Below are 25,669 nucleotides of genomic sequence, written 5' to 3' on the forward strand. Positions count from 1 at the left end.
GGTGGGATGTTTCTAACGTGACGTCATGTCCTGCCAGGAAGTTTTACGTCCCTGCTCTTCTGCGCATGCGCGGTTATGGTTCGTTGAGGCTTAAATAGTTGTAACCTAACAAACACCATAGAGGGGGAGCAAAATGAGGGACTGACCCTTACCCTGTGAGATATTATGAGCTAGTTCTGAGTGGACACACACTCACACACACACTCTGTCGGCTCAGCTCTGCTGTGTCTGTGTCTTTTTACTCACCGGTTCCTGGAGAAATGCAGAGACTCTGGTGTCTGAGAAGCGGCTTGCAGCTGCTGAAGTCCAGCTGTGAGGGAACATCAAAACAAACCAACAAATGGCTTTCGACCTCCAGACGTTACAGCCATGTGAGTGATGTCAAACGTTATTGACATTGTCATTTTGTTGCATCTTCGAAGTAAGCGCATTTCTCCAAACAACACAACAATAATGATTAGCTGTGAAAGTGTGTCACTTTTGTCACAATCTCTCAAAGGCAAATAGTGCACAATAAAGTCCGTCATCAACGTTACTATAGAAGTACTGACTGAGATGTTATTAATCTAATCTGACTATTATTTCAAAAAATGTACAAGGCTTCACTTTGTTGACAGACTGTCTGTCATTGGACAGAAAAATTATATTAGGACGTTAAACAGGTAGTTCTGACAAATTAATTTCTGATTTCACTAATTTACCAAATGTACTGAGTAAAACTGTAGAAGAAAGTTAAATGCAGACAAAGTGAAATGAATAACAAGCATGGTTTGTGTTTTGGTGGCTACAGTGTGGAACCTCCGTCACCCTCTATTACCTAGTTTCTCTCCATCGCCAATATCTGCAGCCTATTTGTGTTGTATAGTATATCATGCATCCAGAAAATTCAGTTGGAGCTGCATGGTGAAGGAAACAGCAGCAGCTGTCATTGACACAGGCAGCTCTTCAGGGAGTGCTTGATTGCTGTTGGCAGGGAAAACATTTTCAAATCCACACTATCATGTTAGTGGGAAGCCATAATCACGATTGTGAGTAAAAGATGATTGTCCTGTCCTCTTAAACTTCTTCCACCCTACTCATCAGTAACCTATTCCAGCATACCGTTATAGACCCATGGAACAAATCTACTTGGTCCCCTGTGTCTGAGGTGATGAGATCATAAAAACAAATGCTCAGTCTGTAGTCACAACTCACTGCTCTTTGGCCCATCTCCATCCTCAGGCCTCCAGCTCCTTCGGGCTCCTCTTTGACATTGACGGGGTGCTGGTGCGAGGCAGGACGCCAATCCCTGCTGCCAAAGAGTGCTTCAAGAATCTGGTGGACCGCAATGGGCAATACAAGGTGCCTGTGGTGTTTGTCACTAATGCCGGGAACTGCATGAGGCAGACGAAAGCTGAACACCTGTCACAGCTCCTTGAGGTGGAGGTAATCTAAATCACCTTTTCGTTGGTGTCCTCAGCTTGCTTTGTTTAATTTTTATAAATTGCCAAACATTACTGTTCTTATCTCTCTTCCCTTTATCTCAGGTGTCTCCAGACCAGGTGATGCTCTCCCACAGTCCTTTGCGAATGTTCACCCAGTTCCACAAAAAGTGTGTGCTGGTGTCGGGCCAGGGTCCTGTGGAGGAAGTTGCTCACAAGTATCCTGTCTTAAGTCAAGGACTCCTGACCCCTGCAATCTATCCGCTTGTTGACCCTAACAAATGTTCTGTTTACTCAGTGCAGTTGCGTTCATGTTCAGCGTTGTGTTATCTGTGTGTTATTTATTCTTTGGTGCCCTTTGTTCCCTTTGACTGACGCAGTTGCGGTTTTCCACTTTTTTCTCTTTTTTTTTTTTTTAAATGAAGATTGAGTTTTTCTCCATTTGAGATTAGGACCAATGACTGTCAGGTATTTGTCCATGTATTTGTCAGGTTTGTATTGTAGTTGAAGTATCATCCTTTCGTGTATACAAAATGGACACAATAGTCTGGTTGCTAAACAAACTCCTGTTTCGAGGCCTCATGATTTGCCCGGAGATTTTGCAAATGGAAGTTCTAGCTGTCAATCACACTGGTTTCTACTCACATACACTGCTCTATTGTCTATATTCCTCTAAATGGCCTTTTGTGAAAGTGACTTCATCTTCTGTGATAGGAGACCTGAAACTAGTAATTTAGACCATTTAATCCTCTGGAAAATGTGAGAAGTACGCTCATTTTCCTGAAGACTTCAATTCAAACAATTATTTTTCTCTCCACCTTTTATTTACGGTCTATAGCTGTAGCTTGTAACTCCTCCCCATCTTTGTATGTTTGACTTTAACCCACCAATATTCAGTCTGGGCTTTCAGGACATTGTGACTATAGAAATGCTGAGAGACGCATATCCTCTTCTAGATGTCGTGGATCACAACAGAAGGCCCAGAGGCAGTGTAAGCATGACCAGTGAAGACAACTCATGTTTAGTCCCAGATGAGTGTCTCACCAACTGCTTATTTTGTCTTATAGATTCCACCCACAAAAGGCTTACGGCCAATCGATGGTATGTTTCCACAGACAGGCAACGCTGTAGCTAGTAAGTGAAGCAATTTCAAATGATAGCATTTATGACTGTATTTTGGTTGATCTTACAGCTGTCATCTTATTTGGTGAGCCAATCAGATGGGAGACCAACCTCCAGCTTCTTACCGACGTGCTCCTGACAAATGGGAACGCAGGCAGTGACTGGAGTTCGGCACAGTACCCTCACATCCCGGTCCTGGCCTGTAACATGGACCTGCTGTGGATGGCAGAGGCGAAGAATCCGAGGTACATCAGATGAAACCCTGAAACATGATTAAATTATTTTTAAATGGTATGTTCGAACTTAAAAGTCGAGCTTCAGTTCAATATCAAAACTGCATAACTTTAAAATACAATCTAACTGAAAGTCCATTACTTGAACCCATTGCCATTCAGTGCTGATTAAGCCTATTGGCTCCACATAACTGTATCTAATTATGGCAGATTCGTTTTGTCAAAACAGACGAAGGAAAGAGCAATATTGCAAAGAGGTTGGAGTATGACTGAAAACACAAAAGAATTTTAAGAAAAGTGGGGAAAAGAAGCGTTTTCCTGTCAAACTGCTGAACGACTGGCTTTTTTGAGGAGTAGAAAGTTGCTGGTTTATACACACACAGTCGTGTCTTATAGTTTTGCTCTACAGTGCTCATTTTCAGATTGTGATAGAAAATTTTGTTTAATTACTCACATATTCTTATAAGCAGACCTGGTGTACAATATTAACAGCCATAACATACAATATGATACAAACTATCCGCCTTTCAAGGTTCCCTCACTAGAAACCAAGGTGCCAGGCATCTGGACCGGATACATTATCTCAAGTCTTATTAACTATATGTGTCAGAAATGGCACTCTGCTCACCAGAATCTGCGATGATGCCTCACTGTTCAGCTGTCAGGCATCGTCTTCAACTTAACTCATCACTGACTCCAGGTTCCATCTTTTGTCACCTCACCTGATAATCAAAAAATCTCCGTAACACAGATAAAGCAGCATATTACAACATGTTACATTGCTTTTGTTCATGAAGACCAAACAGAGGCAGAATAGTAACATCAACAACCAAAAAAAATCACCAAAAGTTACTCACTGCAGCTTTAACTGGAATAGATTTTTAAAAAAGGAATGCTTCTTACCACATGAGATACCATCAAAAACATTAACTACTATACTCGTATGGCAAGGATCAGAAACTAACGGTATTTATGTATTTCAATTTTAAATTGGCATAAAACACAATCAAAAATAGAATAGTAAATTGCAACCTTTGCAATTTGCTAATTGTGTTTCAAATTGCAATGTTGAGTTGTCTGTCTGCAATGCCATTATCCTGAATTTGTTATTATCACTGTATCACAGGTTTGGTCATGGTATGTTCTTGGTCTGCTTAGAAAGTCTTTACAAGAAGATCACGGGGTATGAGCTCAAGTACGAGGCTCTGATCGGTAAACCCAGTGTGGTGACGTACAATTATGCTGAGCTGCTGATCAGACAGCAGGCTGAGAAACTTGGCTGGACCACACCTGTGAAGAGGCTGTATGCTATAGGGTGAGACACACTGAATTTTTCATAAACACTTTGAATTCAAGTAAAACTCCTATGATGTTGCTCACTCACAAAAGTGCTATATAAATAAAGCTTTACTTTCTTACTTGCCTCTGTTTGTAGTGATAATCCCATGGCTGACATATACGGCGCCAACCTCTATGACCACTACCTCAATGCTTCTCGGTCTACCAAGGCCCAGAAACAGGCCCAGAGTGGTGGAGGAAGAGTAGATCCCCTCACAGAAGCTGATGCCCCTAAAATGCCTTCAGCAGAGCAAGGAGAGTTTGGAGTTAACCCAGAAGAGGAAGAACTGCCAGACAGTTGCAGCTCCATCCTGGTGTGCACAGGAGTGTACAGCAGAGATCAGCAGGAGCTGCCCTCAGACACGACCCAGACCGTCACCAAGCAGCACATCTTCCATGGTCACCGGGACTTCGGCTTTGACCCCAGCCTCACGCAGCCGTCCTTCACGGTGCAGGATGTGAAGGAGGCGGTGGAGCTGGTGTTCCAGCAGGAGGGTTGGCCCCTGGAGTAACACACGCACTCCAGCCTTGTACTAACCAGCTCTAACACCCCATAGAAGCAAGTGTGTCACAGGGAAGATTTACTGTAGCGGTTACTGTGACTAGGTCTTAAAGATTTTTTTAAAATAAGTGCCATAGAATCAGCTGTAATAAGTAACAAATGCAGTTTTAACACCAACTACACGAACGTTGCAGGCATAAAAGTCGCTTTTACAGGGTAGTGGGTCACAAACAGTCTTGTTTCATGCATATCCAGACGTTTACAGATTTTCTAGCTGTTAACATTTATTTTAACTAAAGTCTGTAAGTTCACTTTACTGTAATGTTGAGACTGATCCAGGAAGACCCTTCATACATCTGCTGATAATATACAACACACATTGTCCTGACAAAGATGGATTTTATTCTCTGCACAACAGTTTGCCTAACTACACCATCTTGTCTTTCCAAAATATGCATCCATTAGCAGGCCTCATGTAAACCAGTTCTGCTTGCATTACTGTCATGTGTTTTAGCTTGATTTGTTTCATAAGCTATGAATAACATGTAACCACTAAGGCCGATGAGATTAAGTAGCCTAGTACTTAGTGCTTAGTACCTCAGTCAGTCAGTCAGTCAGTCATCATCTAACCGCTTTATCCTCCACCAGAGGGTCGCGGGGGGTGCTGTGCCAATCTCAGCTACATCAGGCGATAGGCGGGGTACACCCTGGACAGTTCGCCAGTCCATCGCAGGGCCACACACAGCTAGAGACAAACAACCATTCACTCTCACACTCACTCCTATGGTCAATTTTAGAGTGTCCAAATTACCTAATCCCCACATTGCATGTTTTTGGACTGTTGGAGGAAGCCGGAGAACCCAGAGAGAATCCACGCACACACGGGGAGAACATGCAAACTCCATGCAGAAAGGCCCTTGTTCCAACCGGGGCTCGAACCCGGGTCTTCTCGCTGCAAGGCGAGAGTGCTAACCACTACACCACCGTGTGGCCCAGTTTAGTACCTCATTAGATTTAATTTAATCCATTTTCAGTAGGATGGTAGATTTTATTTGACTTGAAGTTGTTACAGTTGTGAAAATCCTATGAATGGATCACGTGAATGTCTATTGTCTAATGTAAGACTTTTGAGAGAGAATATGGAATTACAGCACAAATGGTTCTAAACTAAAGCTGGAGTGCCTTTTGTTTTATTTGTAACGGACACTATAAAAATGTACTGTTTGAACTGGTGACGAGAAGAAGCCGTACTTTATGACCGAGCAATTCAAAATGCACCAAGTTTCACGTCAACCGTCTTGTGTGTACTCTGTCCTCTGGCTAAGGTGTGGTTCTTCATGCCGGAGTCATCAACACATTCAGCAGCAGATATCCTCAGGTGAATATTGCAAAAGAAATACATGTAAAAAGCAGTTTGCATTAAAAACTACTACTGAATCCTTGAACTGTATAAATATTAAAATTCAAAACAAAAAATATCTTCACACACGTACTAAAAGCAACTCATTACGTTTGTCTGATGAAAGTAACATTCTGTTTTGGAGAAACTTAATGTGTCTTCGAGTCTGCTCAGCACCCGCACTTCTTATCTGAAGACATAATACCGTGGACTGGGTGAGAACTGTTGCGCAGCATGAATTGAGATGGTTCTTGAGATGACTCGTCCATGATGGTCATGCCATTGCGTGCCAGCAGCTCCCGGGCCATGAGGTTAAAGGCTGCCTCTACGTTCTGGGCCTCCTTAGCCGAGGTTTCTAGAGCAGCGAGGACACTGTTGTTTTCTGCCAGAGTGCACGCGTCCTCAAACAACACCTGCCTCTGATCATGGAGGTCTGACTTGTTCCCTGCAGCAAAGGACAGAACAGAAAAAACAAGTGTTGGAATGAAAACAAAAGAACTTCAAGTCAATAACACAAACACACATTCACTTAAAAATGCAAAATAAACATTAAAAAAGAGATAACAGTACAAGTTTGAATGTAATATTACAGATATAATCAAATCAATTCCTCACATTTGAGAAAGTGGAACCAGACTGTGTGCAATGCTTAAAAATAAGGCAACTGAAATTATTGATGTTACTGTTAAAGGCTTGATTGCTTGTTGTTGAGGAAATGCAGGGAATTCCAGCGACAAGATTTTGAAATATTTCAGCAAAAATATACTTTTCAATTTGTATTGTATAAGTATTTTCATGATTTCAATGTGAACTGTCAACATTAATGAATCAAAACTATTACTTTCTTGATTATTCGATCTATTTACATAGAAAACCTTGGAAAACAGCTAGATTTTATTCCTTAAATAAGATATTCTGTTTATAATGATATGGCAATTAAAGTATAGGAGTATAGGGAATTGGTCATTAAGTCTCAAAACAATTGATCATTTATCAAACATAGTCACAAACTGAATCAACAGATTTGTTTCTGGGATATAATTAAATGTACAAAATAATTCTTAATTGGTGTATGGCTAATCTTTCATCAGTGAGCTGTATTGCTGAAACAGCACCACCTGCTGGTGCTAAGACCTCTTAATTGACAGTGCAGCAGAGCTGAAGTATGAAGTAAAGTGAGGTTGAATGAGACTCCCAGCTTCAAACGTGTATCAATAGTACAAATGCAAACTATAAAAAGAGAAACAGCCTCGATCATCATCATCATTTTGACGTACAAACTAAGTGATACTCTAGCTGAAGCATAGAAAAGTATTATAACCTTGACTCCAAGCTTTTTTTGGCTCTAAGGGTTTTTTTAGAGCCAAAGTAAATACAAAATTATATTTTGGACAATACAGTTTAATCTAATCTAAGATAGTAAATATGTTGTGGGGGTTTGCTGACCACCCAACTTAACTTCTTCTTACCTATGAGTATCACAACAACACTGGCAGCTCCATACTGCTCCACCTCCCGTAACCAGTGGGAAACAGATTCAAATGTGGGGCGACGTGTGATGTCATAGGTGACCATCGCCCCATGAGCACTGCGGTAGTAGCTCTGAGTTATGGTGCGGAAACGCTCCTGTCCAGCTGTGTCCCACACCTGCATCTGGAATATCACACGAAATGCACATCTTTAAGACTCAAATATAACAAAGGAATAACAACATACCACAACATGAACTCTGTTCTTAAATGCTTATGTCCACAGGGCCGTGAATTATTTAGCCTAACAAGACATGTCAACACACCCAGAAAGCTAACACACACACGTTATCATTTCATAGTAGCAGTCGGCCACTCCTCTTTACTGTGACAGGAAAAAAAACTGATTACCTGAGCCGTCATTTACCCAAACACATGTTGTTGTCATGTTTGTTTTCTGCATGATTTTTCAACATTCGACCAACATTTTACTAATTCTAACTAAAATGAGTATGTAAATGTATGAACATGGTAATAATTACCTTCACTTTCTTGCCATCAATGTCCAGGGTACGAACAGTAAAGTCAACCCCAATGGTGTTTTGCTGCTTTTCAATGAAAATACCAGATTTGAATCTCTGGACCACACACGTCTTCCCCACATCAGAGTCCCCGATCAGGATGATTTTAAAAAGAAAGTCAAAAGAGTCCTCAATCTCTGGTCCTGCAGACTGCATGGTGAAGGGAGGAATACACACACAAACACAAACTGAGGATGAAACCCTAGATCCAAGATCTGTAAGCCTGGACGCAAAGAACCGGTTTCTTTCAAGTTGTGTCAATATGAGCTGGGACTATTTACAGTCTCAGGAGTCATATTCTTATTAGTAACTCCTAGCAGCTGTAGCATAACATTCAGTGTGGTTTTAAATGAATCTGTAATCCATAGGTGAATTTGCCCCAGTCAAACATAAAAAAACAAAAAATTCTGTGACAATTTAAACTACTGCTGTTAAAGTCAGTTCTACACAGCAAAAAAACAGAAACGTCGTCCAAAGCAACTTAGTTATTCCATGTAAGAGTACATCAAGGACAGCAAGTACAGATGAGCATCCAAAAGCTTTGTCTTGAGTCTCTTCTTGTCCATATTTACACTGTTAGCCACATTTTCAAAGCCTAATAAACAAGTGTAGTCTGTACTGCCCTTTAGACTGTCACTTGTTCTGCCCTCACACATTCATTCTGGGAGTATTTAAGTCACGCCTCCTACCTGTCTTGGTAGGTGTGATCTCCAACCGCCGGCCCACCTGCACCACTGCATCTTGGGATATGGATTTTCTATTAAGGCTCTGTCTGTAATGGGTCAAAATACCTGGATGAGGCAGAAATAGAAAACAGTGATATCGACCGCACAGTACATTAGAGATGGATGTAGACCACAGATGGACAGTTGAAGTTAACTGGTTATTCTTGCAAATGATTGCACACTGAAGGCCAAAGTGCTGGAGGCTTACTTACTTTACACACAGTTGCTTACAAGGCTCAATGTGCAAAAACCCCAAAGCAAACAGCCTAAACGACTCCTTACGATTTAAGTACTCCTCTGGATAAACACCTTTGTCTTTAACAGCTGTCCTTTCGACCCCAGGACGTTTCGGTGTGTTAAAATGCAACAAACATAATCACTCGGCTCATTATTACCCCACACTCACTGAGTACTGTCAACACATTCCACAGCTGTCGACAGGACATGGTCAAACAGACATGAAAACACACAAACAATACAGTGAGACGAAATAAAAGTCATTCAGAAATATGTTGAGATAGGAACCACTTTACCTCAGGCTTCATTTATTGACATCAGAGATGCTAAAACACGGAGTGAGCATGCTGTTCTCAATCTGATTCTCTCTCTCTCTCTCTCTCTCTCTCTGTCTCTCCACCCCCTCACTTGTTTCTGTCGTCATGTCAGCCCACAAAAGAACAAGGCACAGCTGGATGCAGAACAATGTGTGAGTGTGAGAAGCACTTGAACGAGCCGGGTCTATCTTAGGCTCTGACCACAAGCAGCCTTCTTTGTGCTGTGTGGTTTGTGCCTTCTTGAATACGGTGAAATGCCGTTCTGCTGACCACGTAGTGATGGAACAAATAAAGACAAGAGGAAACATTTGATAAATATTATGAAAAAAAAAATCGATTCAATTTACATAATACAAAAAATATCTGTGCTTGTAAATGAGCTAGACAAACTTATGGAAGGTAATTCAAGTATAAGGACAAATTACTAACATCAAAAACTGGAAACGTTCATTACAAATCTCTCCAATGTATGAATGAGATGCACATGTACAGTGGGAGCATGTCTTTAGAAAAAACAGAAATACTTTGAAGAAGTAACAATAGGAATATAATAATCCAGTTATTATAAGCCTTTAAAAACGAGCAGATTTTTGCACAGTTTCAGGAAAAAGACCAAGAATGGAGGCATTTCAGTTCTCAGAATAAAACCTGACTGGAAGCCAATGATGATGAATGTCTGTGGGGGGTGATGTGATGAGCGTGACTCAGCTGAGTGTCTGTCAAGAAGCCACAGTGAATGAGTTGTGATGAGTCATTTTAAAACCTTGCAGGCTTTTTTCTTTGTTTCTGAGGTTTCTTGCCAGATGATTTCTTCTGTGATATTTCTGGAGGAGGGACATGAATGGGTTTCCATGGGACTGGATTGTAGTAGCTGGGTACTGGGTAGGATTTGTCATATGGACCTAAAGAAATCAACACAACACTCAGTAAAAATACAAAAGAAATACAGTATCAACAAGGCCTAAATAGGGCCAAAGAAACTGATTTAACGCAGCCTAAAAACCAACAAAACCAAAGTTAGATAGTGATTAAACAGACTTTGACTGATGTAAAACTTCAGATGATTGACATGAACTTACTTTTTGGAGAGCAAGGTGATTGTGAACCTGATCCGCTTTTTTCATTCGCTTTTGCAAGCCATTCCTTAAACTTTGCCTCTGCCACCTTGCGACGCTGCTTCTCCTGCTCTTCCTTCAGGGCAGCTTCCTCCTGTAATTCATATGTTATAATGTGTCTATTTTGTCCATAAAATCACATTATTTATTCAAAATAGGAAAAGAAAAAATGGCTAAATCAAAGCTCAATATTACCATGTACTTCTTTTCTTTTTCTATTTTTTCTTGATTCTTCCTCTGCAGCCAGACTTTGTACTTTTGTTGAGCTTTCTGTTCAATCTCCCTCTGTTTCTCCAGCCGCCTCCGTGTCTCCTCCTCCTCTTTTTCCTGCTTTACAAGCTGCTCACGCTTCTCCTGGCATTGTAAGAATCAAACAGATCAACTGAATGACACCCATGCACCAGTGTAGGATTGCTGTGTGGTTGTGCAACACTGTGAGAAACTGGACATTTAAAGAAGTGAATTTTAACCTGTTCTCTTTTCATCTGCAGCCATTCCTGAATCTTCTCTTCCACGACAGTCTTTTTCTTTTCTTTCTCCATTTCTTGTTGTTGTTGTTTTTCTTTGAGTAATTGTTCCTATAAGTGTATACATTTTTGTCAGACACTGTGTGCAATACTAAAACACAGGAAGGGAAGAAATGTTCATACTGCCGAGGCATTACAATATCAGAAACCAAATAAAACTGCTTGCCTCCTCTGCTGTCTTTTCGAGTTTGAGTCGTTGCTCTTTGGCTTTGTTCACCAGCCACTCTTCCCATGCACTCAGAGTGGGTGAGGCTGCAGGCGGCACGGCTGCACTGAACATCTGCTTTACAGGTGTTTTTGGTAGCTCACACCTATAAGCAAACCACAACCACAGTTTCACATATGCTCTCTGTCACAGACTGGATCATGCACTGGTTTGTTCCGAGTATTTTATAGGCCATATAAAGTGATCCGTACCTGACAGGTGAAATGCTGAGTTCTGAGTGGTCGCTCAGCCTGGATGAAGTCAGCTCAGCCACACTGGGCTCCAGTTCTTCTTCATCACTGTCAAAACTGTCATGATAGATGGGAGAAAGCAGAGAAAATGTGTCTTCGTCATCAGACAGGACTCCATCTTCCAAGCCAGTGGGTGAGGGGATCTCTTTCCCCGAGCTGCTCTTAAGAGGCGTCGAGCTGAAACCTTTGGATGCAGAGGCAGGACAGTTCGGCATCCTCCCACCAGACATCATTGCTAGCTGATGTCTGCGTGAAAACAATTAATCAAACATTGTACATACATACATACACATATGTACACACATATATATATATATATATATATATATATATATACATATATATAACAATTATGCACAAGGGGTACTATATATGCACATATATAGTACCCCTTGTGCAAAATTGTGATACAGAATGCTTCACAAATAGTCACATACACTAACATACAAAAATGCAATATGATAAACAAACAAATGACTAAAAATAATTAAAAAAATAATAGAATGATTAAGACATTTCTCATGTAAAAAAGACTTTTTACCTTAGCTCCTCTTCATCCATTGTCAAACCATACACACGAAATGCTGCAGTGCCAGCAGAGAACCTGAGTGACCTAGAGGGAGATTACTATACATTACAAATTTGTCCTGAGAGGTATTCATGCATCCATGTTCAACATGATTTCAGGTGCAAAAGAGTCAAGTCCTCTAGTGAGGGAGGAAATACAAACATCTGGAAGAGAAATTGTTCCACTTTGACAATGCTTCTTAGATGATAAAAGGACGGGTTGGCGATAGAATGATTTGTGCATATTAAAGTTGGAATTCGGGGGCCTAAAATCACACCAGGATTTCATTTTATTCATTTAATTATTTGGCAGGAGGCCTTGCGTTTTGTGCCGGTGATCTAAGTTCACAGCACGGTGTTTCTCTGGACCTTTGCACCATGAAAACCTTGGTGTTGTGTTTATGTTGCTGTAAAGTTATGTGACATCCTCAGACCACACGTCGACACAAAATGAACGATGACAAATGAGGAACATTTGAATGACAATTACATCTAAGTGAATATGTGGTGCAGAATATACAAACACAAGTGAGACACGAATGTTAAAAGCTCACGTGAACAACTTATTTTCAAAGTTAGCGAAGCGTGGCTAACGTTAGCTATTAGTTAGCTAACTAATGCTAACGTGAAACTAGATTTTACAGCTGAGTACTGGCTAATTCCAATGTGTAGGATAAACACAATGTCCTCGGTTAACTTAGTGAGAACACGGAAGATTAAATAGCCTACCTTAGTGCGTCTATTTGGCGAAAAGTGTCTGAGACGGTTGTTTTTGTTTGTGCATCTACTCCCATGATACACCGCGCCCCACGCTCCACGCGACTCTGTAACCATGGAGACGCGTAACGCTTTTTAAGCCACACACTTCACTTCCAGGCCTTTGTTTGTCTGTAGATTGACAACAAATAGAGAATATTTTCTTGTTCTTTTGTTCTTCAAAAAAATGATGGAAACTCACAATGACACACGTCAATACGATACCCTCAGATATAAAGTGGAACACGGTTAATATAAACAGGCTATGGGGGTTACATGCTTAAACATCTATTGGACTGTGCACATCTTTTAATAAGGTCCGGCTGTGCTGTGTGAGTATAATGCTGCCCTCCACAGTTCAAAGTTCTTCATCACAGTTCTCCTTTAGGTTTCTGATTTAATTATATATGTGGTGTTCATTTGTAAACACATGGCTTCTCAATCATGGCCAAAATGATCATCATAATTTTGTCATTCTGGGATTATGAAAAACAACAATTCATACAATTAGGTCACTGCATATTTATGAAAATGTATTATTATTATTATCAGTAGCAGTGGTAGTAGTGTTACTATTATTCTTATTATTAGTGATGTTGTTGTTATTTAATTTCTACCAAATTATAACATTTTCACCTACATTTTACACACTTGATCTTTGAATAATGTGTCCTCATTTTGGTAATAGATATGTTGGGCACAAATAACAGTCCTGAATGAAAACTGGATAATAAAGTGAACAATTCAAGGTGTGGTGAGCAAAGCCCCTGTTTCTCTGTTCAGTTCTGTGCCTTTCTGGTTGAGCATCAGGCTGTTTACTTTCTTCTGTATCAAACAGCAATTGTTTTGTCTCTAGCAGCACTGGCCCAGTTGAAGTTAACCTGCCTATGCATGCAGCTTCACTTAACATCACTGGTCTAATTACCAGCAGGCGAGCCAAAATGAGCTTGTACACTGAGGAGCTGCTGTCACACAGGGATGTTACATTTTGTGAGTGTCTGTAATAACCAGCAACACTAAATTATTATTATTGTTATTATTGTTGTGCTTTATGTTATTTATTATTTTTTAAGGTCTACTACTTAGATGACTTAGGTTGTCATTTTAGCTATAACTATGTTCACTGTAAACTATGTTACTGTGAGATTAACTGATTCTTAAAAAATGAAATATCAAAGGAGATAATCATGTTCAGCTGAACGACGAGTGATTCAGGTAATAAAACATCACGTATGTCACTGGTAATTATAGAAATATTTCTGGGCTGCGCTCTAAAAAGGTCCCATCAGTCACACCTCCTGGATTCAGCTTTGCATAATGTATCAGATCCCTGTAAGGAGTCCACATTTCTGAGTAAGACCATGACACGGTATATCACACACCAGCACGTGCAGAATGGAGGTAGGTTGTCTCATCCTTGTCCTACGTGTCTCTACTCCGGCACCACAGTCACACCAAAGTGAGGGATTCCACCGTTACCCACAGCTGTTTCCATCCTCGACAAGAAAGTGTTCCCATTCAGAGCTCTGCGTGGTCTAACACTGACAGCGTCCAGCCAGTTCAGCAGCCCAGCAGCCAGCTTGCTGGTCAGGTGTTATGGTAGAAGGAGATCTTAGACTGCCAGAGGGCAGAGGCCAACTGCGACGAGTTTCCCAGCACACTCTTCCTCCTCCGGGCCAGGGACAACCAAGGAAGTCCCGCAAGAAGCTCCAAGTGATCGTCTGTGTGCTACTTGTGGAGCTTTGTGAAAGATTTGCTTTCTTTGGGATTGTGTGCAACACGATTCTGTTCTGCACTGTGAAGCTGGGATATGATAACTACCTGGCTGCAACAGTCAACCTCTGCTTTGTCGGAGCCAGCACCCTGACGCCTGTTCTGGTCGGGTGGTTTGCAGAAACCTGCTTTGGAAGAACCAAAGTTCTCTACTTGTGTGCTGTCCTTCATTTCTTTGGTAAGATGAAGTGGGTGTATGTTTCAGTTCAGTATCTACTTAAAAAGTGTATTTCTGTTATAATGTGAGAGAATGGTATAAAAGTACAAGTACAATGGTCAGCTGTGAGCCATTTAACTGTGTCTTTCATTTTTCTGTGTTTCTAGTTACTTTTAAACCAAGAAAGAAAGTAGTTTCAGTTGCTCCGCTTGTACCTTTGTTCATTCAGTCACAGGAGAGCCTAAAGCATAACAAAAAAATAATTTAAGGGATGTTCAGTTTACATTGTCATAGTTAAAGCAGAGTCAAAATGGCAGGCAAGAAGCTATGGTAAAAAACAAAACACAACACGGCAACCAGAGATGGCAGACTTCATCCCATTCACGCAACAAGCCTGTGTCAGCCTCTTGGTTGGTCATATTGGCAAGTGCAAGTGCGGAAACACAGACAGACACACAGAGCCACTAAAAACAATACTTCACTTCCACTCCGCAATGCCTTATATTCGGAGAATTGATCCAAGAGGAAGTAAATACAGGGAGAAGAAAAGAGGCCCGCGAATACACAAAAACTTCTCTCTGTTAACTAAGACCTAAGCTACTCTAAAGCACCACCATGAAGGCCCACCCAGTTCTCCAGGTAAGACAGGAGGATCTTATGGTCCTCTGTATTGGTCCAACAGAACTAAAACAACACTGTGACAAGAGTCTGTGGCTAAAAATACAACAGGTTTTAAAACCAGATTCTATTTCACTGATATTAGACTTGTGTATGAAATCATGCTGTGACTTCACCTGTCTTTGTACATCCAGGTACAGCCATGTTACCGGTGGTGGCGTTTCCTTTCGAAGATTTCTACATTGACACTCATCACATGACACACCAGCTGGACCCTCGGGAGCAACAGATCTTGTTCTACACTGGACTCCTGGCTGCTGCACTGGGTATAGGGGGCATCCGGGCAATCCTCTGCCCCATGGGAGCATACAGCCTGCAGGGCTACAACCAGCACCAGCTCCTCTCCTTCTTTAACTGGTGGGTGGGGTTGCCTCTTGAGTGCAGTCTGTTACCACTTTAGCCAATAATCACACTCCAATCCACTGATTTTCTTTATTACTGTGATTATTTGTATTATCTTTAAAAAATATATATAATTCTAAGTTCAGTTCAGTGATATGGCATAGTCATACAAAATGTTTTTTTTGTAAAACGGGCCTTACCCTGATATTCACGAGTGGCGGAATTTGGTTTTCAGTGTTTAGCTTTGGGTCATTAAAATCAGATAGATAAATTAGTCTGATATTTTTATGAGATTAAACATAGCTCTTTTTGTATTGCACTAATCCAATTGTCCATAAAGGAGTTAATCTTCTAGGCATCAGATTAACAAAATCTTTGATAAAATTGATTTAATTAAATGAACAGACAAACAAAGAAAAACCTGACAACTGTGCTAAAAGTATAGTGTAATTCTTTCACATAGTATATATAAGTATAAATATTAATTGAATTGCTAAAATTAAATCTAAATGTCAAATCTTAATTCATTTTCTACATATGTGCATTGATAATAATGATTCGACATGCTGTCAGGGGAATTCTCTCTCAAAGCACAGTGTTGATCAAAGCAAATTATGATTTTATTTCAAGTTTTAATACTTTCTTTCATGACATTTAGGTTCTACTGGTTGGTGAACCTGAATTCCACTGTCGTGTTTCTGGGTATTGCTTACATCCAGCAGTCTGTGGCCAAAAATCTAGGCTTCCTCATCCCCTTCACCTCTGTGCTGCTGGCTCTCATTGCCATACACATGATGCGCAACAAACTCACCTACAAACCCAAGAGAGGTAATAGACATAGAATAAAACTGAGAAAGAAACACATTATCAGACATTTAGCCAGTGCTCGCAAAGGACCAAATGAAAACTTAGGTCACCTTTTTCCTCCATGTTTCCATTATAGGTGGCTCCTTACTGACGACACTGGGAGTCTTCTTGAACTCTCTGAAGATGTGCTGCCTCCACTATCGGCACCTGAGTGGAGATGTGGCATCCTGGTTGGACCGCGCCAAGGAGAACAATGGTGGTCGCTACAGTGAGACACACGTGGAGAACGTCAAAGTCCTGGCAAAACTCTTCCCTCTCTATGGGCTTCAGCTGCTGTACAGGGCCTGCATCACACAGGCAAGTGGCCGTGTGTACATTATGATTTACATACTGATCATTTCCATTAATGTTAAATAATATGTTCCCCACAGATTCCCTCAGGTTACTACATACAGACAATGAACTCCAACCTTCATCTGAATGACCTGCTGTTGCCCATCGGAGCGATGAATGTGATCAGCATCCTTCCTCTGCTGTTCTTAGCGCCGCTGATTGAGTTTGTCACTACCTGCTTCCTCTCTGTGGAGAAAACACCTCTGGCTCCTGCTAAAGCCATTAGTGAGTAATTTCACAGGCACAATATGTAGGAGCTATTTGTTTGTGATTGATTATTATAGATCATTTTTGTCTTATTGCAATCAGATTTTTGATTTTCAGTTTTCGTTAGTAGTTTCTCAAGCTATATTTTTAAGAATCAAATAGCTAGTTTTGTTTTTTTAACATGATTGGTTTGGGCATAGTGTGGGCATCATTTTTTTTGCACCTGAGTGAGCTTTTTTTTTTTACCAGTCAGAGAGGCAGATTCAGGTCCTTTTGTTTGTTTGTTTACTTTTTAGTCAATATAACCACATAAAATGGCAATAACCTGGACTAGACATAACGCATCCTTCATTGCATAAGATTCATACCCATGGTAAATTTAGAATCCATGTGCATATTTCTTTCACACAATGGTGTCGCTCTACATCAACAGCACAATGTCCTTCAAAAACTTTCCTTTTTCAGTGCCCATATTCTTATGTCTTTCCCCTAAACATCTGTATGTCTTTCCCGCTCTTTTACCTGTCTCATCCTCCCTCTTTCCTCCTGTAATAACAATCCCCCCCATTCTATAGCCCCTCTCATCCCACCCTGTCCATCCTCCCCCTCCAGCTTTGGGCCATGCGTGTGCCACTCTGTCAGTTCTGATGGCAGGCTTGTCAGAGCTGCTGAGGAAGACTTACCCTCTGGTGGAGCAGACTCTGTCAGGGAAGGTTCTGCAAGTGTCATCCATGCCGTGTTTCCAACTGGCACCGCAGTACATCCTGCTCGGGCTGGCAGAGGCACTCGTCACCCCTGCATGTGAGTGTGCCACTTTCCAGATTTTCAGGATTTCAGTATTGAAATTGGTACAAACCAATAGAGACATGGTCCACAAGAGTTGCTTACCTTTCCTCATCATCTGAAGTGTGATCAGACATGTTTACTATCACTTCCAGGTTCCCTCATATCTTTCCAGTTGACTCCGAGCCACATCAGAGGCATCTCTCTGCACTTCCTCACCCTGTCCTACGGAGGGGGCTGCTTTCTAGGCGCCTTTATCGTTCAACTAGCATACTTTTCCTCTGGAGGTAATTATTTAATTTTCCCTTACAAATAATAGAGACCCCGAAAATAAGGTAGAAAAACTGATTTTTAGCATATGCTGTCACAAATGCTGATGTAGCGTGATCATGGGCCCAGAGGAAAAAAAACTGGCTTGTTACTGGGAGGTCGTTTGATCAAATCCCATGAAGGGCCAAAGGCAGTTAAGTGCTAAAAATGACAAACTCTAATTCTTACAGGTAATTTCTATCCAAAGACACTGCATGATGGGAATCTGGAGAGATTCTTCTTCCTCCTGGCCACACTGATGGCGATAAACACCCTTGTGTTTTGGAGTGTATCTTACAGGTACAGTATTACTATAATAGCTTCAATATTAATGCAGCAGCAAGTTTCCTGCAGGAACGTTATTTTATAAAGCAGATGTACAACAGATAACTTACCAAAGCACCAAACACAAGTGTAATGTTACTCAGAAGTCAACAGGAAGCGATAGACATTCCAGACTGGAGCCTTTAAAGCATTTCTATGAGTGTGTCCTGTATTGCATTGCTGCATTATAAAAGCTGTATTTCACAGCACTGAGTGCATCTTTTTATTTCCCTGATGTTGTGCAGATACATAGACCTGAGTGTGCAGGGCAAAGCACTGACCATCAGCCCTCTGACTGAGAAGCTGCTGCATTACAAGGCCTGTCTGCGTTTCTATGACACCGTGGATCGCTCCTTCACAAACAACTCCATTGATTCCATTTTATGACCTTTCTCCATGATGCTCTCACCGCGTAGTGGCGCTGGCGCTGCATTTTACTGAGTCAAAAGCCGTAACTTGGGAAATTGTAGGCTGAACTGCATAATTGAAATACATTGATATTTCATGTACATATTTGTGTCGCTTTTGAAATATGTCATAAATTTAAAGAATGGCATAATTTCTTTGTTTTTGGAGTTATTTTATTAGTCTGTATGACATACAGTGAAACTTGCAACTTTGCAAATTTACAAAAAAAAAAGATACATTAAAGAAGATACTACTACTTACTAACAAAGTGTAGTGGAAAGGAGAGTGACCTGGGATCCAGTTTCTGACCAAGTTCTCAAGTTCTCAATCGCTGAAGCCATCAGCACGAGTGTCAAGTGGGTGAAGAAGATCAGACCCTCCAGGCAGAAGATCAACTTCATTAAAGCAGGGGAACAGCCAAAAGCTGCCAAGGCAGTAACAACAGCCAAGTTCCCCATCCACATCATAGCTACCACCTTGCATCCAGACATAGTACTGCCAGCTGCCAACAAGCAGGTGGTGCTTGTTGGCAGCTGGCAGTACCATGGGAAACCACCCTGGAAGAGGCCGTTGAAAGAGCTGATAAGCAGCTGCCAGAAGGCAGGATGTCTCCCAGTGGAGGATGTTGGGGCTTTACGGGGCAGTCTCTGACAAGAGCCTTTAGTAAGATGGGCACTGAAGGAGAAGGAGGAGAGCAATCCGTAGTTCCACCAAAGCAGCAGAGAGGGCCTCAAGATGGCAATGGTTGAAAAGAGGGGACTCACAGTCACTGTAGCTAGGCTGGGGTCTGATCAGCCCCAGATTGGTCACCTGGAGGAGGGTGCACGATGTTGAAAGACCCGAAACACCCAATGATTCCAGGCACGTCACTGTATCCATCTGTAGGCATCAGCAGATGTGTCTTGTTTTTCAACATTGAAGAAAAATCTATTCAAATAACAACATTTTGTTTCTGCTGCTTGCCATTTCTACATTTACATGTACAGTATTTACTACACACATACTTTATGTATACAAAACTGTAAATGTAAATGTGCAGGCACTCATGGCTTAGATTTTGCATATTTTCAGTGTTGCACCTAAATCAACAGAAAACCCAGGGTAGACCGGTTCAGTGAAGGTGCTCTGGATTTGGTGCAGCAGTGTCAGCCCTTGAGAGTCAGTGACACTGTAGAAAACCAGCACTCCTGCTTCACAATCAAGGTGTACACCGACTCTGCGACAATCAGCCGCAGAAATTCTGCCTTTATGGAGACTATTGTGCCAAAAGGTGCAGCCAGAAGAAGAGCAGGTTAATTTCCAGGACAGATGATTGTGGCCAAAACAGCAATCTTTCCCTGATCCCTTTCTATTAATCCCTTTGTATGACACAGCCACGTCAACAACGCCACCGTCCCACTCCACCTCCCAGTAGTGGTTACCCTCGAGGCCCTTCCTACAAAGAGCTTGAGGATAGAACGTGAATCTGTTGTCGTGATGAGGATGAGCATGGTCCTTGTCACTCCACGATATCTCCCTGTTACTGTTAGACAAGCAGAGACACGAAGCGACTGTGTCGGGATCCACCTCCACATCAGAGTCTGCGAGGAAAAGACAACATTTTAAAAGAAGTAAAATGAAACATATAACACATAAGATATGGACTAAATCGTAATAAAAACCTTGTTCAAACTGGTTCAAATTTACAATGTTTAATTTACCATGACTTATTGGCTTGACAACATGAAACCCGGTAAACTATTGTCTTATGCACAGAACCTCAACAACATGCTTACTCCTGTGTTTGGTCAAAAGATGTTCCCTTGACATCACGCTCTCTGGCAGCACGGGCTTTTTTAACACTGTGATAAAAAAAAGAAATAAAAACACAGGTCATTCTCTTTACCCAGCAACAGACTGGTGAGATGAATTATAAATTATACTTACACATTAATTCTTCAGAACGTGTGTATAATTGGTGCTTTTCATTGTTGGACATGTTTTTCAGTTTATCTTTCTGTGCTGTGACAAACTGTGTCAACGTGTTGAGACTTCCGTCTGAGTGATGAAGTGTTGGCAGGTCACCCAAGGCCTGGAAATCCTGCACAAGGAAAACAAAATACCAATTGGTACACGTCCAGACACTAAATCTAGAGTGTTAAAAGCATGTTATCATCACCCGAATAAACTGGATGGGATCCTCAGTTAGAGACAACTGGTTGAGTTTAACTTCTCTGCGCTTCAGTTCTGAAATTACACTCTGCAGTTGCCCGAACTGGTAGTCTGTCCAGTCCACTCCAGCTTTCTCTGCCTCTCCAAGTTTGTCTTTCATCTCAGAGCATTTCGTCACCACATAGCTGACATATGAGCGGACGTGCTCCTCACACAGCCGCTCAAAGTCATCACACGCCTCCCATGCAGCATCCTGGCGGCAAACGAGCACATTGTCACATCTATATGATGAGTAAGGTGATTTCATACAGATTTAGTTTGTGTTTTTTTTATGTTTTTTTCCACTAGTCAATCAACAGGTGAAAGAGTCAAATCAAAATGTTGCATCAGAAACTTAAACATACCTGATACACAATATTAAATCAATTCTTTAAATTGGTGTTAACATGTAACTAGAGGAAGCAAATGTAGCTCAGTTTAGAAGTAGTTTGACAAACTCACATGCACTTTCTGTCTACATTTACAAACATGTTTTGTCGTGTGAATAGATGACGCTCACTCTGATAGAGTCTCCAGCATCTCGCAGTTGTGCCATTTTCGTCTGTGAATGCAGCACTCGCTCGCCGATGTCCTGTTTCGTCTCCTCTAGTTTTATCTGTGAAAACATGAATACGGAAGCTTTTCAGATCCTCAGTGGCAACAAAAGTGATGAGAGTGAGTTGAACTGAGTTTTTTGTAATACATATACACATACACACACATATACAAGAACAAGTGAGGAAGCGCAAATGCAATATTGTGTATTTTCATTTTGTAGTTCATTTTCGTTTGCTCAATTCAATTCATAAAGTGTTGTTTGCTTCTCAAAAGGTGTTGCGTGAAAATGTTTACACAAATCTAATTCCATACGTTACCTGCATCTCACGCTGTTCTGCTTCAACTGTCACAGTGTCATGGTCTTTGTGGTCGTCTGATGCACACGTCAGACATATGAACTGTTGATCAGTGAGGCAGTGAATCTCAAAAGGCCTGAAATGGCGCCTGCAGATGCTCTCCTGGATCCTGACTGAGGCTGGAATCAGACTGTGGTGTTTCAGGTCAGGTGCCTCATAGTGAGGTTGCACATGAGTGTCACAGTAAAAGGCAAAACACACACGACAGAACATGCATGCTTTCTGTTTCCTCCTGGTGCACACATCACACTGCAAACTAGGTTCAACATCAACATCATCCTCAGCAGCAGCAGCAGCAGCAGCAGAACTACTGTGACCTGTTCTCCTCTTGTGCTCCTCCACCAGGTCAGACAGACGTGTGTTCTTCTCCAAAACAGGCCTCGAAAAGAAAGTCTGTCGACACTGAGGGCAGCTGTAACTACTCCCTCCATTATTGTTGCTATCCCAGATGGCATTGATGCACTTCAGACAGTAAGTGTGTCCACACTCAGTCATCACTGGATCCTCCAGCAACAGTAAACAGACGGAGCAGTCAAACGGTTCCTCTTTGTTGGCCATTTTCTCCCTGCAACACACACACATAGAGGAAGTTTCAGTTTCTCAGGAGGAGTGGCTTGATTGTGCTGAGTGGGAGGAACTCAAACTGACAGGACTGTGTGAGAGTGGAAGACACATTACACACATCACCACGCATTATCCACAATAAACTGATATAAATACAATATACAGAACAGCATATATACATATTCATCTAATCACATTTGTCTATACACCTATGTGTACTGTGTGCATATATATTTATGTGTCAATATGAATGTGGGTATGTGTCTATAATATACTGTATATTTACATATACATTTAGAAGCAATGCTTTAATGCTGCTTTGAAGTTTTTGTGAGATAAAGATCATTATTATTGTTATTGTTGTTATTATTGTCATTAATATTGTTGATAATAATACAAATTAAAAAAGGGAAGTTTTTAGGGACAAAGTCTGAAACTTTCTATATTATTTATTTCTATATATGCACACCCATTGGTTTGAAAATAAAACTCGTAAAACTTGAAACTGAAAAGAGATACGAAGGTCAAACAGTCAGATGTTTACAAAGCCTAATCTGTCTTACCTTACTGTTTGTATCATTACATTGTATATCTTCATAGACACCTTTCACACGGGATTTGAGCGGAACGCGAGATTTCTTTTGGTCTCCAAGGAGACGACGGCAGCGTTCAGAAGGCAGAGAGTGAGAAATGGGCGGCGGAGTGTGTTCTGTTGTTGTTGCAGGGAGACTTTTGGACGATGGAGCTGCCAGAAACGATCAGAAAACGCCTAGAAGGCTTCTCTCGAAATGTGCTGTTTGACCCGACTCGCATCTGGAATTCAACAAATGAGAATGACGCGTTTTTGCCTCACGGTGAGACAAATGTTTAAACACAGCTAACGTTCAGGTGCAGCTAGCTTTCGTGTTAACGGGGCTAACAAGCGTCACAGACGCTTATACGGGACTCGCTTGGTAAAAATACAGTGTTTTACTGCTGAGTCAAATGATATTGTCTGTGTGATTATCTAATCCAATGTTTTTCAGACAAGCGAGTTCTGTCCAGCCTCCCGCTCCAGATGTCTCTGTACTTTAACATGTGGTTCTTCCCCCTGTGGTGGATCAGTGAAACTGTCATGTTTCACCTCAAGGTAAAGCTCCTGGAACAATGTCACAGCTAGAAATGGAAAGACATATTTCTTCATGTTGTCAGAATGTTTTGAACTCAGTCAACTGCACACGAGTTTACACATTTGATGTAAAACTTTCAAGGCAATGATATGTGTTGTGTCTCAAAGTGTATTTGCTCGATGCATGAACACTTAGAGGGAATTCTATTGTGATAAATAATTAGTTCCCAAGCCCTATACTGCATCTGAACTTCTGTTTCAACAACAAAGACAAAGTCTTTCACCATATTTAAACATCCACTGTGTAAATAGTTTTTTATAATTTTGAAGACGGAAAATTAAATAATGACACTATTTTTTCTATACTCAAAAGTGTACAATCACCTGATTGTATGAATAGTTATTTTATACATATAGATAGATAGATAGATAGATAGATGGATAGATGGATAGATATACCATAACAGACAGAAGGTGTACGTTGATAATTAGAATATTAAAGCAGCAAGTGGATGAAATTATCTTACTGTATTTTGTAACAGCATTACTGTTTTTGAAGTTAGGGCGACGGTAAATCATGCCCCAAAATGAATCTTAATTGACTTCATTTACCTGTGATTGTCCTTCCTTACAGTATCCCTTCTTGCCAGACTACTACAAGTTCATCCTCGTGACTGTCCTCCTCCTGATGACTCTGTTTGAGGTCATTAGACTTTACCTTGGTTACACGGGGAACTTGCAAGAAAAGGTGATGCATAAAGTGAACGCACACCATGGTTGGTTTCGAAACACAGCTCATACGATACAAGGAGACAGTCATTACAGCGTGTTTTAGGCATAGGGTGTAATTCATGTGCTGGTTGTGTTGTGTGTATGGAAGGTCCCAGAGTTGGCTGGATTCTGGCTGCTGAGCATCCTGCTGCAGTTTCCTCTCATCCTGTTTCAGCTCTTGAATGAAGCCATCCTCATACAACCCCTGGAGAGAGCCGTTCACATAGTTCTTGTTATATTCGTTCTCACACAGGTACCATTATGTCTCTCTTAAAAACTCCACTATTGCACTGCCTCCATGTTCAAGATAGGCAATCCACACTATACTGAGGTGTGATGCTAATTGCTGGTTTAATTGAAATGATATGTTCTCCATCCAGGCTGTTGCTGGGTTTGTGGCACTGCGGGACATGGTTAGACACACAGCAGACCAGTTTCATCTTCGACAGTTTGATTGAAGTCTGCACTAACCTCGGCTACATTTGGACTCACCAGGTTACTCAACTTTCTGTGGAACAGTAGTGACATCTATTGGTGAGACTGCAGATTGTAAGACTCATCCACTCACCTGTTTTCCCAAGAGGGTCAAGGATCTACAGTGGCTTCCACATATCAGAAAGGATGTTCATTTTGTCTTTGTTGTAAGCTTCCACGTGCTTCCACTGGTTCGTTCATTTCAGCTGCTGTAGAAACTTTGCAGCACTCGACGACTCTGTGAAGCAAGACCATAGCCTATTATAAAAGGCTTATTCTAAGGCTGTAAAAACCAAGTGCTTTTTATTTGAAGGAGATTCTGCTTTTATACAAAGGTCCTTATGGGTTGTAGATCAGATTTCTTCCAGTAAACCTTCCTAAACGTTACACACTGGAACTTAAAAACCACCCAGACTTTTTGTATGTGTTTTATATTGTTCAAGAGAGAGGAAAAATGCTTTTTTACTTGTATTCACATCGTATTTGTACACTGTTGGTGTAGTTGCAATAAATAAAAAAATCTATCCAACACATTGTCTGCTCATCATTAGTACAGTATGTAGTGTAGTGTAGTTCTATTTTCACTGCTACTGTAGCAGCGGTAAGATCCATCCGTGGAATGGGGGGCGATCTGAGAGGTGCCACTCTGGAATGCATCAAGAATGCACAATGCATTTTGTTACTTGTATTCCACATGAAAAG

At 41.2% G+C, this 25,669-nt stretch overlaps 6 protein-coding genes across 6 annotated transcripts; 3 read left to right on the forward strand and 3 right to left on the reverse strand.

Moving 5' to 3' along the window:
* On the forward strand, window positions 1-5,788 carry hdhd5 (haloacid dehalogenase like hydrolase domain containing 5). Its single transcript, XM_044036002.1, has 8 exons — window positions 1-371; window positions 1,222-1,425; window positions 1,527-1,639; window positions 2,319-2,412; window positions 2,489-2,522; window positions 2,614-2,788; window positions 3,903-4,091; window positions 4,212-5,788. The coding sequence occupies exons 1-8, from the start codon at window positions 261-263 to the stop codon at window positions 4,624-4,626; spliced, it is 1,335 nt and encodes a 444-aa protein (XP_043891937.1). The 5' UTR covers window positions 1-260; the 3' UTR covers window positions 4,627-5,788.
* Window positions 5,789-5,848: 60 nt separating this feature from the next.
* Window positions 5,849-9,383, reverse strand: LOC122775815 (ras-related protein Rab-19). Its single transcript, XM_044036004.1, has 5 exons — window positions 9,324-9,383; window positions 8,755-8,856; window positions 8,027-8,215; window positions 7,485-7,668; window positions 5,849-6,460 (listed from the first exon to the last, which is right to left on the reverse strand). Exons 2-5 carry the CDS (start codon window positions 8,803-8,805, stop codon window positions 6,186-6,188), a joined length of 699 nt encoding a protein of 232 aa, XP_043891939.1. The 5' UTR covers window positions 8,806-8,856; window positions 9,324-9,383; the 3' UTR covers window positions 5,849-6,185.
* On the reverse strand, window positions 9,303-12,826 carry ccdc34 (coiled-coil domain containing 34). The gene is made up of 8 exons (XM_044036003.1): window positions 12,739-12,826; window positions 11,984-12,055; window positions 11,404-11,688; window positions 11,153-11,297; window positions 10,930-11,037; window positions 10,655-10,813; window positions 10,424-10,553; window positions 9,303-10,246 (listed from the first exon to the last, which is right to left on the reverse strand). Exons 1-8 carry the CDS (start codon window positions 12,801-12,803, stop codon window positions 10,101-10,103), a joined length of 1,110 nt encoding a protein of 369 aa, XP_043891938.1. The 5' UTR covers window positions 12,804-12,826; the 3' UTR covers window positions 9,303-10,100.
* Window positions 12,827-14,361: 1,535 nt separating this feature from the next.
* Window positions 14,362-19,106, forward strand: slc15a5 (solute carrier family 15 member 5). Its single transcript, XM_044036078.1, has 9 exons — window positions 14,362-14,716; window positions 15,508-15,730; window positions 16,374-16,543; window positions 16,659-16,879; window positions 16,954-17,140; window positions 17,735-17,923; window positions 18,061-18,192; window positions 18,406-18,514; window positions 18,784-19,106. The coding sequence occupies exons 1-9, from the start codon at window positions 14,362-14,364 to the stop codon at window positions 18,923-18,925; spliced, it is 1,728 nt and encodes a 575-aa protein (XP_043892013.1). The 3' UTR covers window positions 18,926-19,106.
* Window positions 19,104-22,640, reverse strand: LOC122775475 (tripartite motif-containing protein 16-like). The gene is made up of 6 exons (XM_044035361.1): window positions 22,012-22,640; window positions 21,657-21,752; window positions 21,105-21,350; window positions 20,873-21,026; window positions 20,722-20,787; window positions 19,104-20,526 (listed from the first exon to the last, which is right to left on the reverse strand). The coding sequence occupies exons 1-6, from the start codon at window positions 22,630-22,632 to the stop codon at window positions 19,997-19,999; spliced, it is 1,713 nt and encodes a 570-aa protein (XP_043891296.1). The 5' UTR covers window positions 22,633-22,640; the 3' UTR covers window positions 19,104-19,996.
* Window positions 22,641-23,282: 642 nt separating this feature from the next.
* On the forward strand, window positions 23,283-25,496 carry tmem17 (transmembrane protein 17). The gene is made up of 5 exons (XM_044037139.1): window positions 23,283-23,468; window positions 23,640-23,743; window positions 24,357-24,470; window positions 24,603-24,746; window positions 24,874-25,496. Exons 1-5 carry the CDS (start codon window positions 23,354-23,356, stop codon window positions 24,949-24,951), a joined length of 555 nt encoding a protein of 184 aa, XP_043893074.1. The 5' UTR covers window positions 23,283-23,353; the 3' UTR covers window positions 24,952-25,496.
* Window positions 25,497-25,669: the final 173 nt, after the last annotated feature.

The sequence above is a fragment of the Solea senegalensis genome, linkage group LG10 (genome assembly GCF_019176455.1).
Source record: "Solea senegalensis isolate Sse05_10M linkage group LG10, IFAPA_SoseM_1, whole genome shotgun sequence".
NCBI classification, from domain to species: domain Eukaryota; kingdom Metazoa; phylum Chordata; class Actinopteri; order Pleuronectiformes; family Soleidae; genus Solea; species Solea senegalensis.